General features: G+C 42.0%; 1 protein-coding gene across 1 annotated transcript in view; it reads left to right on the top strand.

Moving 5' to 3' along the window:
- Positions 1-19,315, top strand: part of LOC139392759 (raftlin-like) — a 60,564-nt gene that overhangs the window by 13,902 nt on the left and 27,347 nt on the right. The window contains exon 3 of the mRNA XM_071141008.1: positions 15,632-15,809. Within this exon, the coding sequence (XP_070997109.1) occupies positions 15,632-15,809 (178 nt within the window). The remainder of the gene's footprint in view (positions 1-15,631; positions 15,810-19,315) is intronic.

Below are 19,315 nucleotides of genomic sequence, written 5' to 3'. Positions count from 1 at the left end.
ACATACAATTATGTTCCTTCTCCTTCGTGGAGGCAAATAATCTGTTCATGATTTGGTTTTACTGGCAGCCCACATATTAACCTGTCTTATTTAGTTTTCAGGAGAGTTCTCTTTCTCTCTCTAGAGGTGTGTGGGGATTTCTGAGTGTGGGATCTGTGTGCATTATGTGTTTGTGTGTATATATATATATATATATATATATATATATATATATATATAGATAGATAGATAGATAGATACTGTAAGAGTGTGTGTGTGTTTGAGTGCCTGTTTTTACCAACCCCATTTTCTAGTGTCCATCCTCTTCCCGCTACTCTGATACACAATACCTCCTATACGCCCCCTCACAGCTTTATTGGGTGTTATTGCCCTGTTGCTCTGATCCAATATGACAGTATTGATTGTGTTGAAATGCAATCTAGGCATAGTTAGCAGAGGAGTAAACAAGCTACATTTAACCAAACACCTCTGCCCCAGCCTTCACACAACCCAAATGGGGAACAAAGATATTTGTCTGCTGTAAAAAGAGGATAAATTGTTTCCTCTCATGGCTATTCTTGGACTTTATAAAGAGGGCATTGGGTTGTTGCTCACCGTTCACAGGAAGTGTCCTCATTCTGGAGAATCTTGACCTCACTTCCTGAAAGCTAGGTTTGAACATTTCTGTTTTCAAAGAACGTCTTGGTTGAAGGTCCATCACAAGGTTCATGAGACATTGGTTTTCTGTGAAAGCTTTCAATTGGAATGACAAGATTCAGAATGTACTAAGAGTGTATGCATGTGCACACTTAAATGACAGAGCTGAACACAGTTGTTTTTCATTCATCTTCATTCTCATTCAGTTAGTGGGATTCCAGTTGTCGTTCAAATAATTTTGCTTAATAATTGACATGCACAGCTTGAGACTGCCATGCTACTTACTGCTTATCCTACAGCCATTCTCTCCCATTAACCACTAATGTAGAGCTTCAGACATTCTAGAGCTGTTTGAACTCCTCTGAGCTGGCGTGTTATGAATAGTCTAACATTTCAAAAGCATATTTTAAGTTCTCATGAGATCAATATAGATATGGGGGGGGCGGGTTCTCTTCAGATTTCTGCTGTGAGAACCAACACAAGACTCCACTGAGGATCTATCAACCCTCAAATAAACCTGAAGGACTCACCATCAATAACGGAATAGTGTAGCCTACCCACGAATGACTTCTCCTCAGTGATCGACATACTTGGGAAAATGTTTGCTAAACGGGGTTCATTCGAGTCCGTTGGGCAATCTGGGTTCTCTGAAAACCACACAGAAGGGAAGTATCGTATTGACAAAATGTCTTCTCTAAATAGTCATGTCAAGGTTTGAGCCCACCTCACCACCACACACTGGTTGTGTGTGCTTTCTCCGAGAGTCTGTCTCTCATCCTGTGTAAACTGTCAATCGTACGTAAGCACCAGTCGTCTGTATGTTATCTTTAATAATATATTAAAATGTTTTTCAGTCATTCTCCTGCATTTTACTTATTTCATAACTCATGGGAACATGGGTATTGTCCTTCAAGAATTCAGTGCATTGCTTGTGAAGTATGTAGGTATCACAGCGTCAATTATATATAATAATCCTATATGTCTATAGCAATCTATTCTGGTCATTTACAACAAAAGATGGGGGTGTTATGCAGGCACTGTAGGCAGTTAATTATAATAAAGATCATAGACACATTCTGTAATTATTGCAGATCTGTCTCATATTTCACTCATACATCTGAGTTGGTAGCGAGGTCCCAGGCATTGTTTCCATGGGTTCAATCATTATAGTGCCGGGTGTGGTTTCCATGACGATCTACCACCTGTTGTCTGGTGGAGCTCCCATCTGCTGGGAGACTGAGGTGTGAGTCAAAGGCTTTCTGCAATGGGAGTTAATGACTACTGAAGAGGGTGTGGATGATACAGTATCTGTTTATTCATTTAGGATCGCATCTCTTGATGTATCGTACTGGCGCCTTCAGACTCAGTCTGGGGAATCAGCCTGGGGCGGCAGGTAACCTAGAGGTTAGAGCGTTGGACTAGTGACCGAAACGTTGCAAGATCGAATCCCAGAGCTTACAAGGTAAAAATCTTGTCGTTCTGCCCCTGAACAAGGCTGTTAACCTACTGTTCCTAGGCCGTCATTGAAAATAAGAATTTGTTCTTAACTGACTTGCCTACTTAAATAAAGGTTAAATAAAAATATGCCTCCCTAACTTATGTTACGGGTAATGCATCTCTATGGAAAATATGAGGAAGAGTAGAGTTATTTATTACTGCTATGTAAGAGAATGAGATGATTCACACCGTGTGTGCAGGTGCAGACATGTGTTTTACAGTGCTGGCTGCACATAGAAGTGGATCATCCACTCTATACAGTTGTGAAAACACTTAGTGCCTTCTAAAAGTATTCACACCCCTTGACTTTTTTCACTGTGTTGTGTTATAGCCGGAATGTAAAATGGACTTCATTGAGATTGTGTGTCACTGGCTTACACACAACACCCCATCATTTCATAGCGGAATTATGTTTTTAGACATTTTCACAAATTATTTAAAAATGAAAAGCTGAAATGTCTTGAGTCAATTAGTATTCAACCCCTTTGTTATGGCAAGCCTAAATAAGTTCAGGAGTAAAATTAGCTTAACAAGTCACATATTAACTTGCATGGACTCCACTCTGTGTGCAATAATAGTGTTTAACATGCTTTTTGAATGCCTGAATACTTCATTTCTGTACCCCACACATTCAATTATCTGTAAGGTCCCTCAGTTGAGCAGTGAATTTCAAAAACAGATTAGACCACAAAGACCAGTAGGTTTTCCAATGCCTCGCAAAGAAAGGCACCTATTGGTAGATGGGTAAAAAAAAAAAAAGCAGACGTTGAATAGTGTATCAAATACACCCAGCCTGCTCATTTAACACAAGCGGCCTCATTTAACTCAGTTGCTGGAGAGGAAGGAAACCGCTCAGGGATTTCACCATGAGGCCAATGGTAACTTTAAAACAGTTAGTTTTAATTAATGGCTGTGGTAGGAGAAAACTGAGGATGTAGGGTTAGACAACATTGTAGTTACTCCACAATACTAACCTAAATTACAGAGTGTAAAGAAGGAAGCCTGTACAGGATATTCCAAAACATTCATCCTGTTTGGAATAAGACACTAAAGTAAAACTGAAAAAAATGTGGCAATTTCTGAATACAAATCGTTATGTTTGGGGCAAATCCAACAAAACACATCATCGAGTAGCACTGTTCATATTTTCAAGCATGGTGGTAGCTGCATCATGTTATGGGTATGCTTGTCATCGGCAATGACTAGAGAGTTTTTTTAGGATAAAAAGAAACTGTAGGAAAACCTGGTATAGTCTGCTTTCCAACAGACACTGGGAGACAAATGCACCTTTCAGCAGGTCAATAACCTTAAACATAAGCCAAATACACACTGGACTAGCTTACCAAGTTTCAAGCCTGTAAGTATATGGCAAGACTTAAATGTCTGTCTATTAATGATCATTCAACCACTTGTCAGAGCTTGAAGACATGTTTTAAAGAATAATGTGAAAATATTGAACAATCTTTAGAATTACCCAGAAAGACTCACAGCTGTAATCGCTGCCAAAGGTGATTCTAACATGTATTGACTCAGGGGTGTATACTTATGTAAGTTAGATTTCTGTATTTCATTTTCTGTACATTTGCAAGCATTTCTAAAAACATGTTTTACTTTGTCATTATGGGGTGTATGTAGGTGGGGAAGAAAAAAAGACATGTTATCCATAAGAGCCTGAAAAACATGTGACACCTCATTGATAGTTTTTGGCTGCCACATTTTATCCTCAAACATATTCAAGTTCACAGCCTGAGATGGGGCTTGTACTGAGCCCTGAGGTATACCAGTAGATTCAATACTACTGTACTGAGGTGTTCTACTCCATTGGGTTATTATTTCAAACATTTTGGACCTTTTATTTAACTAGGCATATTGAGGTATTGAGTTGTGGTGGTGGTTCTCCGTACCCTGTGTACTCTTCCGTAATAATTATGGAGGCACGAAGGGCACTACATGAGATGTTGAAACTGGTGATCCCAGAGGAATGCCGGGGACCTAGGGCTGTTTGCATGTCATTATCAATGTGGGTACCCCCTTCCACCCACGTACAGTGCAGAAACACAGACACACATATAACCTCCGCCACCAACAGATACCCAGACAGACCTACCATACAGCGTTTACAGTATCTCTCTCAAACAGTGCAATCTTTCATGACGTGGAAGGATATGATCCCCATAGTCATAGTGGTGGTGATTTATACATACAGTACAAACCCAGACGGTAGGCATTATAGATGAACCCTCTTTAAGACAGATTCCCAATGTTTTCCTAAGAAGTAATAATCTCACAGCTGGAGCTGTGGTCGTTGGTATCCCTCCCCAAAACATTCTCATACATTATATAAACCAAGAACAGAAGTAAAGAAGATTATGAGAGTAAACAGAAATGCATTTGATGCCAGGAATCTGTAAATAAGGAATGGAAATCTAGCCTTGTTGAAGGGGTCTAATCCTTATGTTAACCACAAGCTACTACACATTCTAATCTCCATATTTTACCATTATAATTTTGTATCTTACAATCCATTTGCATCAAACACTTCTCTTATTCAAGTGTGGCTTCTTTCAATGGAACCGTAATGTCAGAAAATGTTATGGAAATGGACTCCAACCTAAAGGGAGGAAGGAGAAACTCATGTACTGTTGTGGTGCCAGACTTGGGTTCAAATAGTATTTGAGATCTTGAGTGTTTACTTGATCCTGCCCGGAGTGCCAGGTGGGCAGGTTTTTCACTTTGGGGATTTTTTTTCGATTTGTTCAATTGCACCAGGCAACCTATGTCAAACACAACTAAAGTATTTGAAAGATTCAGAATGCTATTTGAACCCAGGTCTGCTGTGGTGCACCACTGAATGTCGTCAATGGATTCATATGGGCATTGATGAACGCCTGCTCATTTAACACTGCTTGTCTCTCAAGAGCTGCCCGTCTCCGAGCAACAGGGCTGTCAACGGATCTACTTTCTCAGAAATCTCGCTTCGGAGACTTCCTGTCAAGCAAATCTGATGGACTTAATTCCAGAGAGACCTTTTTTTTCCTATTTATAAACCTTTTTACTAGCTGCACAAATTACAGGTCGTTTTCCCTCCAAGTCCCCGAGCGCCTTTTCATTTAGCCGTCGTAACGTACAGTGTTTAGACATTTTAAAGAGGGAGCTTTTGATTAACTCTGTGATTTTCCACTATTTTACAGGCTTATGTGTGGTTGTGCTTTGAAAGTAGCAGGGGATGCATAGGTACATGGTGATCTACAGATGGACGCTTAAATGCCCTGTCTAGACTTTTAAAAGTACAATTAAATGAGCATTTTAGCAGTCCCTGGAGACTCACTGCCTAGTCAAACGACACACTAAACCTAAGCTCCTCATCGATTATGTCTGCTTCGGACGGGTCCAGTCTGTTGATGACCGCCTACTCTTCTCATGATGCAGTCTGTTACGGTGCCACCGTGTAAGCTGTCATAAGACTTGCATAACCTGTAACAATACCTAGCAGGCTAGCAGTGACTCTTCCTCCCTCTGGAACATGACCCCTGCCAGTAGTTCCGTTTTAAATTATTAGAATGTTGTCATCTGTATCTGAGAAGGGAACAGGAGCAGCTTGTCTCCAGGTTATCTCCCACTTCGCCGGAGCACAAGGTGTGTGTGTGTGTGTGTGTGTGTGTGTGTGTGTGAGCGAGCGTACGTGTGTGCCTGTCTCTTTGTGTGTGCTTGAGAGATTGCGTGCTTACCTTGGTTGGTGTGCCTAAGTCTTAGAGAGTGCAATTTTGCTTACCTCTGAGCGAGTGGTGGGCCAATGCACGGCACCAGCAGGCCTCTCACAATGACTCATTAGTTAGGTAATTAAGGCACAAGGCTGTGTCCCCGGGGCTCCACAGTGGAGCACTGTGAGCTAGGACTACTAATTATACTGCTAGTCCCAGAGAAGAGAGAGATTGAGGGAACGTATTGTCCATAGGTCCTGCTCTCAACAAAGGAGGGTGGTGGGGGGGAAGAAATGGGGAGAGGTGCGGACAGGGGACCTGTCGGCATTTTCATTATGCGTCTATGAAAGCTAATGGCACAGGGCAGGGCCTGGAGAGGGGAGACGGGTCCAGAGGTTGTGCTCAGTGGAAAGAAGGGTTTAGGGAGACAGAGTATTTTAATTGGACACAGATGAGGGTATGAGTACTTTGGATACTTACAGTATTCTGCAAGGGTGGTTTAACACAGACTTTAAATGGTCTTCTGTGGTAATTTGTAAGGACCTTATATTATGTAGTAATTATGTAGGCTTTATGAACTGCCGTAGACCCCATAGAAGTAGAGAATTAGTGAAGGGGTGGTGGCTATTGTCATTTTGAGCACAGTGCTACCATTAGTCATTGTCATTTGGATGACATATTATAGTATCCTAATCAAATTACAAGATGGAGGTCCCTTCCTGTATGGTTTCAGGATATTATACTCTACAGTATGCATCTTGTTTTGTCATGCAAAACACCACTTCCATACCCTGAACTCAAAGCAGCTAACTTTTTCAGTTGAATGACATTATAATCTTCAAGTTGTTTGAATATGATATAGTCCAGAAGCAAAATGAGTTCTTAGTGTGGTAGGAAAATAAACAGCGCTTTAATTGTGATGAGGGAAAATGATGCTGAGCAGCAGATAGCATGTTTCACTTTTCCCTGAGTACTAATAGCTCATTTATTCCGGGTCTATTTTTCCCCCACTCAAGGATCATACAAATCGTATTGAACTATGTCCCCCAGCGGCAGAGTACCGAGTGTCGGTGGAGCCCACACGCTCAAATCTCTCAGCTTATTCATTTCTTATATACTCATTTATTTTTTTACACATTGACTGATGGAAGTGCAATAGCCGGGCTCAACGGTGCTTACATGGAACTGATGGTAGAGGGAGAATGACACATCTAACACAATCAATTCAAACTGGAGCTGGAAAGACTTCGAACTAGCTGCACTTCATTTCATTTGACCTGTTTTCGATTGATAGTTCTTTGTATATATCCATACAAATTATGCTGATTCGTGATTTTGACTGGCTGAGAAAAGCTGCCTTCCTGTCTGTCTCATCCTGACTCCTGACACGTTCTTTACTATGGGACAGCTGGAGATCGAATTTGAATATTGAAACAATGTTGCAAATGTTGGAGAGATTGACAGCAAGGTTTATACAAATCTCCACTGTTGAAATCTAAATGTTAGATCACATCACAGATTACATCATAGATTTAGTCTGTGGTAACTTGTGGATAGACATCGGCTGGAATGCGGTTTTAACCCATCAGCATTCAGGATTAGACCCACCGTTGTATAATATGTTACATTTACAGTGCCATCAAAAAGTTATTCATACCCCTTGACTTATTCCACATTTTGGTGCGTTACATCCTGAATTCAAAATGGATTAAATATTTATCTACACACAATACCCCATAATGACAAAGTAAAAACATGTTTTTAGAAATGTTTGCTAATTTATTGATGATGAAATTCAGGAATATCTAATTTACATAAGTATTCACACCCCAGAGTCCATATATGTTAGAATCACTTTTGTCAGTGATTAGTCTTTCTGGGTAGGTCTCTCTAAGAGCTTTGCACACCTGGATTGTACAATATTTGCACATAATAAAATAAGAAATTCTAGACAGCTATTTTGGTATCACTTTACTTGACACCTAGAGTCATAACACACAATATAGTCATAACACTGTCATGATATATTAAGACCTGTTGTGACATATTGCGTTATTTTATGGCTGGTTATGACCCCTACATAAGTGTCAAAACACAAAAAACCTACCACACAAGGCAAAATATTCCATTACACCATTGCCTACATGTCAACAGTATTTTTATAGAATATTTTCTGAAATTGACCATATTGAATTATCATTGTAATTGCGCACACATTGATGTCAGATATGCACCTACCCCAATAGTATGTTGCTGATAACGGGGATGAATGCAGGGGCAGATTTCAGGAGCAGGACAAGACACCCTCTTTTTGACTGATGACTGACGATTATGATGACAGTGTCATAAAGTGTATTTTCTTAGTCCAACTAAAGTGACACAGGATGGTCATACTACTTCTTGATAGTGAAATAAAGTGTAAAAACACTTAAAATATTCATTACAACAACAGAGGATGTAAGAAACAAACTTTCAAACAAAAGGAAACGTCTTGGCAGGGAAAAAATACATTTGAATTTATGTGGGTTTTGAAACTCTTATGTAGGTGTCATAACCAGCCATAAAATAACGCAATATACTGTATGTCACACCAGGTGTAAATATATGGGTCATGACAGTGTTACTACAATGTTGTTGATCCATCCTCAGTTTTCTATCACAGCCATTAAACTCTGTAACTGTTTTAGTCACCATTGGCTTCATTGTGAAATCCCTGAGCTGTTTCCTTCCTCTCCGGCAACTGAGTTAGGAAGGACGCCTGTATCTTTGCAGTGACTGGGTGTATTGATACACCATCCAAAGTGTAATTAATAACTTCACCATGCTCAAAGGGATATTCAATGTCTGCTTCTTTTTTTTTTTACCCATCTACCACTATACGCCCTTGTTTGCCAAGCATTGGAAAACCTCCCTGGTCTTTGTGGTTGAATCTGTGTTTGAAATTCACTGCTCGACTGAGGGACCTTACAGGTAATTCCACTTTGACATTATGGGGTTTTGTGTGTGGGCCAGTGACACAAAATCTAAATTTAAGTAATTTAACATTCAGGCTGTAAGACAACAAAGTGTGAAAAAGTCTAGGGGTGTGGATGCCCAGGTGAAACATACAGCCCAGGTGAAACATACAGCCCAGGTGAAACATACAGCCCAGGTGAAACGTACAGCCCAGGTGAAACGTACAACCCAGGTGAAACATACTACCCAGGTGAAACATACAGCCCAGGTGAAACGTACAGCCCAGGTGAAACTTCCGCTGAAAAACATCCCCACAGCATTATGCTGCCACCCCCATGCTTCACCGTAGGAATGGTGCCACGTTCCTCCAGACGTGACGCTTGGCATTCAGGCCATAGAGTTCAATCTTGGTTTCATCAGACCAGAGAATCTTGTTTCTCATGATCTGAGAGTCCTTTAGGTGCCTTTTTGCAAACTCCATGCGGGCTGTCATGTCCCGTTTACTGAGGAGTGGCTTCCATCTGGCCACTCTACCATAAAGGCCTGATTGGTGGAGTGCCGCAGAGATGGGAGAACCTTCCAGAAGGACAACCATCTCCACAGAGGAACTCTGAAGCTCTGTCATAGTGGCCAATGGGTTCTTGGTCACCTCCCTGACCTAGGCCCTTCTCCCCCGATTGCTCATTTTGGCCAGGCGGCCAGCTCTAGGAGGAGTCTTGGTTGTTCCAAACTTCTTCAATTTAAGAATGATGGATGCCACTTGGGGACCTTCAATGCTGCAGAAATGTTTTGCTAACCTTTCCCAGATCTGTGCCTCGACACAATCCTGTCTCGGAGCTCTACGGACAATTCCTTCGACCTCATGGCTTGGTTTTTGCTCTGACATTCACTGTCAACTGTGGGACCTTATATGGATAGGTGTGTGCCTTTCCAAATCATGTCCAATCAATTGAATTTATCACAGGTGGAGTCCAATCAAGTTGTAGAAACATCTCAAGGATGATCAATGGAAACAGGATGCACCTGAGCTCAATTTCAAGCTTCATAGCAACGGGTCTGAATACTATTTTTTATTATAAATTTGCAAAGATTTATAAAAAATGTTTTTCGCTTGGTCATTGTGGGGATTGTGTAGATTGTGTAGATTGATGAGGATTTTTATTTAATTGAATACATTTTAGAATAAGTCAAGGGGTCTGAATACTTTCCGAAAGCACTGTATATCACTATAATGTGTTGTGTAGTAGGACCAAGATGATTGAAAAGTATTTGAAACCATCCATCCTGTTCTTGAGGATGACTCTCACACGCAAGAAAATGCATTCATGTGGTCAATGTCAGGCAGTTGCCATGTAAAGAAGGTCAACTAAACAAATTACTTTTTCTAAATAGTATCCAACAGTTAAACTTATTTTCACCTAATATGGCCTGTGTGTGAACATAACCTGGAGAAGCAGATCATTTAAAAAAACGATTTTTTTTCTCCTCATTATTAAATGGGAGTCTTTTTTTGGTTTGGCTCTGTGCCTACAGAATTTTCCAGAAAACCAATTTATTGGCTGTCAGCCAGGAGCCTTTTCTTTCATTATTTGTCAAGGTACGATTATTTTTTTCTTTCTGTTATTGTAAGTTAAAATAAATTCTGGGTAAACAAAAAAGGGAAAAGTAATTGGTTTCCTATTTGTTGATAACGTTAACCAGACAGCCTCAGTCTGCCTATGGGCTTTTCAAACAAGGGCCCTCACATTTACGATATTAAACACAAACATTGACTTGAGATATATACAGTGTGCTCCAAAATTACTGGCACCCCTGACTGGCAATGCACATACTTAAAAAAATATAAACAATATAATTATAGAGATAAACTCAAAATACCAACATGTGAGAAATACTGTACTTTATTCATGTTTCAATGGAACCAACCAAAATCATACAATTATTTAATTCAAAATACATTTCACCAAAATCAAGGTTTCATAATTATTGGCACTCCTCATTTAGTACAACCACCTCTGGCAAGGATAACAGCATGGAGTCTTTTCCTGTAATGTTTGACAAGGTCAAGGAACACATTTGGAGGGATTTTGGACCATTCCTCTATGCAGATCCTTCATATTCTTGGGTTTGCGCTTATCAACTGCCCTCTTCAACTCTGCCCACAGGTTTTCGATTGGATTGAGGTCCGGCAACTGAGATGGCCATGGCAGAATATTGATTTTGTTGTCACAGAACCATTTCTGTGTGGATCTTGAGGTATGTTTTGGGTCATTGTCTTTTTGGAAAGTCCACCTACGGCCAAGTCCCAGCCTTCTGGCAGAGGCAACCAGATTGTCAGCCAAAATTGCCTGATACTTGGTGGAATTCATTTAGCCAACAATCTTAACCAGTGTGCCCCTGGAATTAAAACCGCCCCAAAACATCACTGACCCTCCACCATCTTTCACCATGGGTATGGGGTGCCTCTCCTTGTATGCATCTCTGTTTTGACGCCAAACATGGCGATGCTGTATCTGACCAAAACGTTCAATTTTGGCCTCATCTGACTAGGGCACCTTCTTCCAGTCATAATTGAAATGACGTTTGGCAAACTCCAAGCCCTTGCGTCTGTGTCTTATGGTCAGAAAGGGCTTTCTTCTGGAAACCCTTCCAAAGAGCCTGTGGATGTGGAGGTGGCATCTGATGGTGCTTTTTGAAACCTGGTGACCCCAAGACGCCACCAAGGCCTGCAATTCTTTCACAGTGATTCTTGAGGATTTTTTTGCTTCTCTCACCATCTTCCTCCCTATCCTGGGGGGCAAAATGCATTTGCAGTTTTGTGAAAAAAAGAGTTTAAGTTTACCTTGGACAAATACATTTAAAAACTCAGTTTTTCACAATTCCTGACATTTAATCCTAGTAAAAAGTCCCTGTTTTAGGTCAGTTAGGATCACCACTTTATTTTAAGAATGTTAAATGTCAGAATAATAGTAGAGAGAATTATTTATTTCAGCTTTATTTCTTTCATCACATTCCCAGTGGGTCAGAAGTTTACATACACTCAACTAGTATTTGGTAGCATTGCCTTGGTTTAACTTGGATCAAATGTTTCGGGTAGCCTTCCACAAGCTTCCCACAATAAGTTGGGTGAATTTTGGCCCATTCCTCCTGACAGAGCTGGTGTAACTAAGTCAGGTTTGTAGGCCTTATTGCTCGCACACGCTTTTTCAGTTCTACCCACAAATTATCTAGTGGATTGAGGTCAGGGCTTTGGGATGACCACTCCAATACCTTGACTTTGTTGTCCTTAGGCCATTTTGCCACAACTTTGGAAGTATGCTTGGGGTCATTGTCCATTTGGAAGACCAATTTGCGACCAAGCTTTAACTTCCTGACTGATGTCTTGAGATGTTGCTTCAATATATCCACATAATTTCCCTCCTCATGATTCCATCTATTTTGTGAAGTGCACCAGTCCCTCCAGCAGCAAAGCACCCCCACAACATGATGCTGTCACCCCTTGCTTCACGGTTGTGATGGTGTTCTTTGGCTTGCAAGCATCCCGCTTTTTCCTCCAAACATACGATGGTCATTATGGCCAACCAGTTCTATTTTTGTTTCATCAGACAAGAGGACATTTGTCCAAAAAGTACGATCTTTGTCCCCATGTGCAGTTACAAACTGTAGTCTGGCTTTTTTATGGCGGATTTGGAGCAGTGGCTTCTTCCTTGCTGAGCGGCCTTTCAGGTTATGTCAATGTAGGACTCGTTTTACTGTGGATATAGATAATTTTGTACCCGTTTGTTTCCTCCAGTATCTTCACAAGGTCCTCTGCTGTTGTTCTGGGATTGATTTGCACTTTTCGCACCAAAGTACGCTCATCTCTAGAAGACAGAAGGCGTCTCCTTCCTGAGCTGTATGATGGCTGCGTGGTCCCATGGTGTTTATACTTGCGTACTATTGTTTGTACAGATGAACGTGGTACCTTCAGGTGTTTGAAAATTGTTCCCAAGGATGAACCAGACTTGTGGAGGTCTACAATGTTTTTTCTGAGGTCTTGGCTGATTTCTTTTGATTTTCCCATGTCAAGCAAAGAGGCACTGAGTTTGAAGGTAGTCCTTGAAATACATCCACAGGTACACCTCCAATTGATTCAAATTATGTCAATTAGCCTATCAGAAGCCATGACATAATTTTCTGGAATTTTCAACTTAGTGTATGTAAACTTCTGACCCACTGGAATTGTGATACAGTGAATTATAAGTGAAATAATCTGTCTTGTTACTTGTGTCATGCACAAAGTAGATGTCCTAACCAACTCGCCAAAACTATAGTTTGTTTAACAAGAAATTTGTGGAGTGGTTGAAAAATGAGTTTTTTAATGACTCCAACCTAAGTGTATGTAAACCTATGACTTCAACTGTATATACATACATACATACATACATGCATGCATACATATACTGCACAGAATCAAATCTGAATTTCTCTACCTAAAAAAGCGATTTTTAAAATATGGATAACAGGGTCTTATCGCCAAATAAACGCTCTCACCTCATCACACGTTTTTGTGAGACCTTGCATTACCCTGCATTAGGCTTGAAAGAGATGTTTGAATGATAAATATACATATTGGTTGGTCCCCGTATAAAGGCTTTTGGATTAGATTTCAGGAGCAGCTCTTATAGCGATTAATGGCAACTTAAGAAGACCCCTATGGGTGGGTTTCCATTGGCTCTTAATGAAAACCATATTCTATATTTACTCATCTTAATGGAGTGTTCAGAAAGAAAGCAGAGAGAATTCTAGTCACGTTATTACATCTCACAGACCTGGCATACATGCACAGCACAGAACCAAGCCTCAAGGGAAAGGGCAAAGAGTTTGTGAATCACCAAAACAGGAAAATAAAATCACAGAAGGATTAATTACATTTCCAACGGCAGTAGGGCAGAAAAAATATGATTTTCCACACATTTTGAGAGGGTGGCCTATTTCTTTTCCCTGTCATGCCTTTTAACTCTGGGAGCTCCTGTATTTTGGCGTAGGACAGAGTGTGATTGAGAAAATGTGTGGATATTTTTAGCCAACCAGTTACTGGCCTGAGGGGACAGAGGCTTTTTTTGGAGCTGTTTCACAATGGACCTCTGGTTCCATGCCCAGGAGAGACTTCAGATCCTCACTGAATCAGCTTTCATCTCCTCCACAATGCTGCTGTTTCCTGGTTGGCAATGCAAGGCTTGCTCCATTACTCCCCTTTCCTCTATTGTTGTACTGGTGATTTACTGCAGGGTTTCCCAAACTCGGGCCCGGGGCCCCCCGGGTGCACGTTTCATTTTTTTGCCCTCGCACTACAGAGCAGATTCAAATAATCAAAGCTTGATGAGGACTTGGTTATTCAGGACGGAGTTTGGGGAAGCCCTGATGTATTGTAAGACATACTATTGTGTTACAGTGGTGTACTATAGACTGGTAGAACAATTGAGTTATTATATTAATTCACAGACATGCACAGTTAAAAGTAAAATCTATCAACCAAAGGAATTGGCAAATAGAAACAGGCACAGTAAGTCTTTTTGATTTGTAGTTTGACTGGGAAAACACCGTAACTTCATCATTTCATTTGAGTGAACCCGTGTATATACCACCATCGATTCAACCACAAATGCTACAGTGAGAGTTACGCTAATATTGTCCTTAGCATTTCCTTGCCTATGTATTCTGCAGTGATATGAAGCTGTGAATATTTCTCTATGACCAAATGATCCTTCCCTGACCTGACCGTGACCTCTCATATACTTTCCGTTCCCGACGTTCCCATGGACTTTGCCTTTTTCTTCCCACTTTTATGCCGCACTGATTCCAATTACCAGCAGTGGCATTCCCACAACTTGTTTCACATGTGACAGATCAAACAGACAGACAACCAGACTCTGCACCCCTCCTCTCCTCCTTCTTCCCTCCATCCTGCTCTTTGTCTTGACTGTTTCCCACGCGGGCCAGCTGTTTGGACCGCTTTAAATGTCGCCTCACAGTGCATTCTGGGAGCCGTGGATGGCTTGGCTGAGCTGCTTGGATTGTGCTGATACGACTAGGCTTAACGAAAAAAGAAGAGAACCCCCCCCCCTTCCTTATCCCCCCACGTCAAAATATCTGGTCACTCAGCGAGTCTACTATCTTGTTCATTCCAAGCGTCTGTCTTCACCACTCCTATTGGGAGGTTAAGCCCTGTCGAGAAGGCATCAAAGCTCTCCTCAGAAAGTGTCTCGTGTCATAGAGCTAAACAATCAGCTTTGATTGGATTTCTATCCTGTCTTATTAACTCTCAGACCAGGGAGCCTTAGCCAAAGGCATGATGCTAATTGCCAAAACAAACTGAAAATGTTCCCGTGGATCAACACTGACATCCGGTCCTGCTTACGTTTGGGTTGTTGTACTGCAGTAAAGTATTATGACGTTTGATAGGGATGTTTTCTGTTTGGCAATAGGGTTGACCTCTCTCTGTTTCTCTATTTGACCTGGTTATGGATGAGTTCAACTAGATTCCATTTGAATGTAACCTTTTTGTAAGACTTTTCTTGATGGTACATGATAATTCCCTGTGTGTGTTTTAAAGCCGAAACGCTTTGGTTCTACTTTTAACAATAAAGAAACTTTTATTTACTGAATTCCATTGTCCTCCAAAAGTTGCTGAATCTCCTCTCTGTTTATCACGTTTAGCTGAATTTGAGTATCATTCACTGGACTGGACTGGACTAATACTACTATCGCAGTCATTACTATCACTACCATGACAAAACACCTGAACCAATCACACACATGTTCTTCAGAAACTGTACCTTGTCTCGTTCCCTGTCTTTCAGATGGCTCATCTACACTGTGTCTTTCGTCTGTGCGGGAGCTCCCAGCCCAGCTCCAGGACCTGTACCAGCAGGGCTTCTCCCTGGTTGCCGTTCACCCCTTCATTCATCCCTGTGGTTCCAACGCAGTCAGCCCCCAGCACCAGCTCTACAGGGCCGTGCTGATCCGACTCGATGATGGGTACGGGTATATACACATTGCACTTATTCAGAGCACCTACATTGACATAATTAACATAAGCCTTATCCAGGGTCAATTCACTTGTGTTTACGTCATCTTTGACATTACGTAATATGTATATTACCACATGGATGTAGACATTGGTATTACAGAGGTTGTTTTGGGATAGCTGTCACAGGGCTGTTGTTTTGGGCTAGCTGTCACAGGGCTGTTGTTTTGGGCTAGCTGTCACAGGGCTGTTGTTTTGGACGTTAGGAACCAAATAATCTCTTTCCAAGCTTTTGATGCTCTGGGCCAACATGTGGAATGGGCCAAAGTCACAGCTGCACCCCACATCTGCCCTCCTCCATGGCCCCTGTCAGTGTTGCAAACCCTGGGTGAGAGGTAGGTTGGATCAGGGTATGGTTTTATGTGAAGGGCATGGCGGGGTGAGGCTGGTGGTGGTGGTTTCCGGCTGAAGCCCTGGCTGGCGTGCCTCGCGTGGCCCGTGTTCTACCAGCTGGCTGCTATGAAGAACAGCGGTTTCATGTGTGTTTACCGAGTGTGTTAGGCCACATACAGTTCTGTCTCTGGGAATGACTGCCTGTGTGAAGTAGAACCAGACAATCACTAGTCACTTTCCCCACAGAGCGGTTAGAGGGGCAGCAGTTAAACCTCTCACCCTCCCCTCTTAACAGTGTTTTATGGCCTGGTCTGTTCTCTCTTGTGGATCCAGAGCCCTGGGGTCGGACAGTGACGCCAGACTCCATAAATCCCCGGACTCTCCCCTCGTTGAATTATGATCCAGGAATTCACCTCGAGTCATTCCAAACATGGACAAATAATTCCTGCACATTCCTCAGTATTTTTGGGGTTTAGGCTCCTTGCCTGTTGTTCTTGTTTAGCGCTTCCTGGTTGCCTAGTGTTGTCTTGAAAGGATCAAACCATTTGGCTGGTACAGGTGGAGGGTTTAGTTAGTTGTAAAGCACAACAATCCATCCACTCATGTAGCTCTTGCCTTCTTTCTAAAGACAGCCTGTGCCCCATTTAATGAGCTCCTAGGATCTAGGGAAATTCATCACACCTCTCTCCCACTGTCTCTACACAAAAACCACTCACAAACAAGTTCCAGATCCTAATCCTATGCTGGTAGCACATAAATATTGATTCTGTATGAAAAGGGATGGATGAATGGGCAGCAGCATGGGGTTTTTACACACCGACATGGTTGCCTTCCTCTGGAGGAAAAAAGAGAATATGAGGAGAAGAATAGAAAGCAATAGAGAGCGAAAACAAGATCACAGCTGGAGTGTGAAAGAGCAGGAGTTAGAAAGAGGATAGGGCTGCCATCCTTTGATGGCTCCGGCCAAACCGTCCTGCTTTATCACAGCGTCTGTCACCGTGGAAACGGCTGCTCGCATCAGCACCAGCCCGTGGGAGGGGGGGGGGGTATAATATTTTTTTTTTTATCAACCAGGTAGCATCTTCCTTTCCTATTCCCTTGTCAGTCCCTTGAATCAGGGAGCCAAAACTGCAGATGACAGCACAACCATTCATCACTCTCCCAAAGCAAACAGACCCAAAAGTGTCTTCTTCGCTCTGCAGTGCGCTATGCGTCAGCTGGAGACAGACAGACGGAGAGACAGACAGAGGGGGAGAGATTGTGTGTGTGTGTGTGTGTGTGTGTGTGTGTGTGTGTGTGTGTGTGTGTGTGAGAGAGAGATGGAACAGGGACCAGAACAAGAACAGCAGCTAGGCTAAGCTTAGCAGCAGCTGGATGTGCTGTGTTTAGTATGCACACCATGTCTCTTTGGATACAATCCCAGCCAATTTTCTACAGTATTAGCCTCAATTGTAAAGCATCAGTGAACAAGGATATAGCTGCACAGTAGTGTGACATTGCAGAAGCTTCTAGAGCCAGGAATTACACAGGGGCAGGTAGCTTATATAGAGCTGGGAGCCAGTATTGTTCATGTTAAACACTCACCTGGAACTGCTATTCGGTTCAAGATACACTCTCAAACTTTTGTATAATTTCAGCCGGTAGTTTTGAAAGTGGAGCTCATGAGCCAAAAGTGGTCCCCTTTATTTGTGTACTATGTCATCAAATTGTGTACTACAGTACATCATTCATTTTGTATGCTATTTTATGTCCTGCAAATGTTGTTTTTTTTCAATCCAATTTGTACCATACGTTCTGAATTTGTTGTGCTTAAGATCCTGGAGTGCATCTTTAAGTAGGCCATAACTTTAAAAGCCTGTTTTCTCTGACTGTGATTTGTCGCCGGTGACCGTGGTAACCTGCTCAAATCTTACGGAACAGAGAGAATGGATAGGACCATTTTAATTTTTAAATGTCAACTGTCAAATTTCCCAATGTTCAATTTGGTTGCAGCGTAGCCGGGTTACAGTTCAGCAGGCAATGTCTGATGGGATATATTCATCATCTATTGGATAATTGTAGAATTCACATGCGCACGGGGAGAGAGCTGCACGGACCAGAAACCATTAGAGGGCATTCGTCCAATGAAATTATTCATGACTCTGTGAAAGCTGACATTAGAAAAAATGTGCTCTATTATTAAAGGCCAGGGATGAAAGATTGCTAATCACAGGTTCGATGGTGGATCCTAACCGAGCCGTTGTCACGGAGATTGTGGTTTTTGAATTGCAATTTTGGCGCCCAATGTGGGGGCTTCTGGGTTTAAAGCTACATTCTGGGATTCAACAAACTTCCAACACGCCCCACCATATCAAGAATTAAAATAACCATCAACCAGATTCCAAATCCCAGACTGTGCCTTTAATACACCCTGTGGTCCGGGACACAGAACCTTGAACGGTTGAACCTGACTGACAGTGCAGCTGAATAGATAGCAGCAGCAGTCTGCATAGAGAGTGGGAAGTCCAGCAGACGTACACCCAGGAGGAGGCTGCAGTCAGGCCAGCTGCAGGCTGGAGCCAGGCATGCGTTTGACACTTACTCTAGCCACATGTGGCCTGGTGGTTGACAGCAGAGCTGTGGGGTTGAATGCAAGTTACCTGTTTCACACCGAGAAAATGGACTGCAGGTGATTTTTTTTAAAGAAGTCCGTGCCTCTAGGGAGGCGATGGGAGACATTTTGAATGTACTTTTCTCCCATTTGTCCTTTATGGATTTGAGCCCTCCTCAGGTTTACAGATCCAATCTGCTTTTCTTGATTTCCAATAACAGAACGTGGAAAAACGAACAGCAAGAATTCAGCAGGTTTTCCTTTTATGTTGAGGCTTCACGGTACTGTGCAATTCACAGCAAGTTTGCAAAAACCTCTACCTGATTCAGAGCATCCAATGTGCAGATTTTCCTTGACACAGTTTGCCACTGACATTTGATCTGGGATAAGTTGAATAATGATGGGGGACTGGCGTGACAGTGACGTCTGAATTCTGTAGGGTTGTTGTTGACTGTGAGAGATGACTCCGGTTCCCGCTGTGTTGTGAAGTCCGTGTGACAGAGAGAGCGAGCTAGGTCTGGGCTGCATGTGATA

This window comes from Oncorhynchus clarkii, chromosome 3, assembly GCF_045791955.1.
Source record: "Oncorhynchus clarkii lewisi isolate Uvic-CL-2024 chromosome 3, UVic_Ocla_1.0, whole genome shotgun sequence".
Taxonomy (NCBI): domain Eukaryota; kingdom Metazoa; phylum Chordata; class Actinopteri; order Salmoniformes; family Salmonidae; genus Oncorhynchus; species Oncorhynchus clarkii.
Note: the sequence above shows the minus strand (reverse complement) of the source record. Positions and strands in the feature narration are given on the sequence as shown.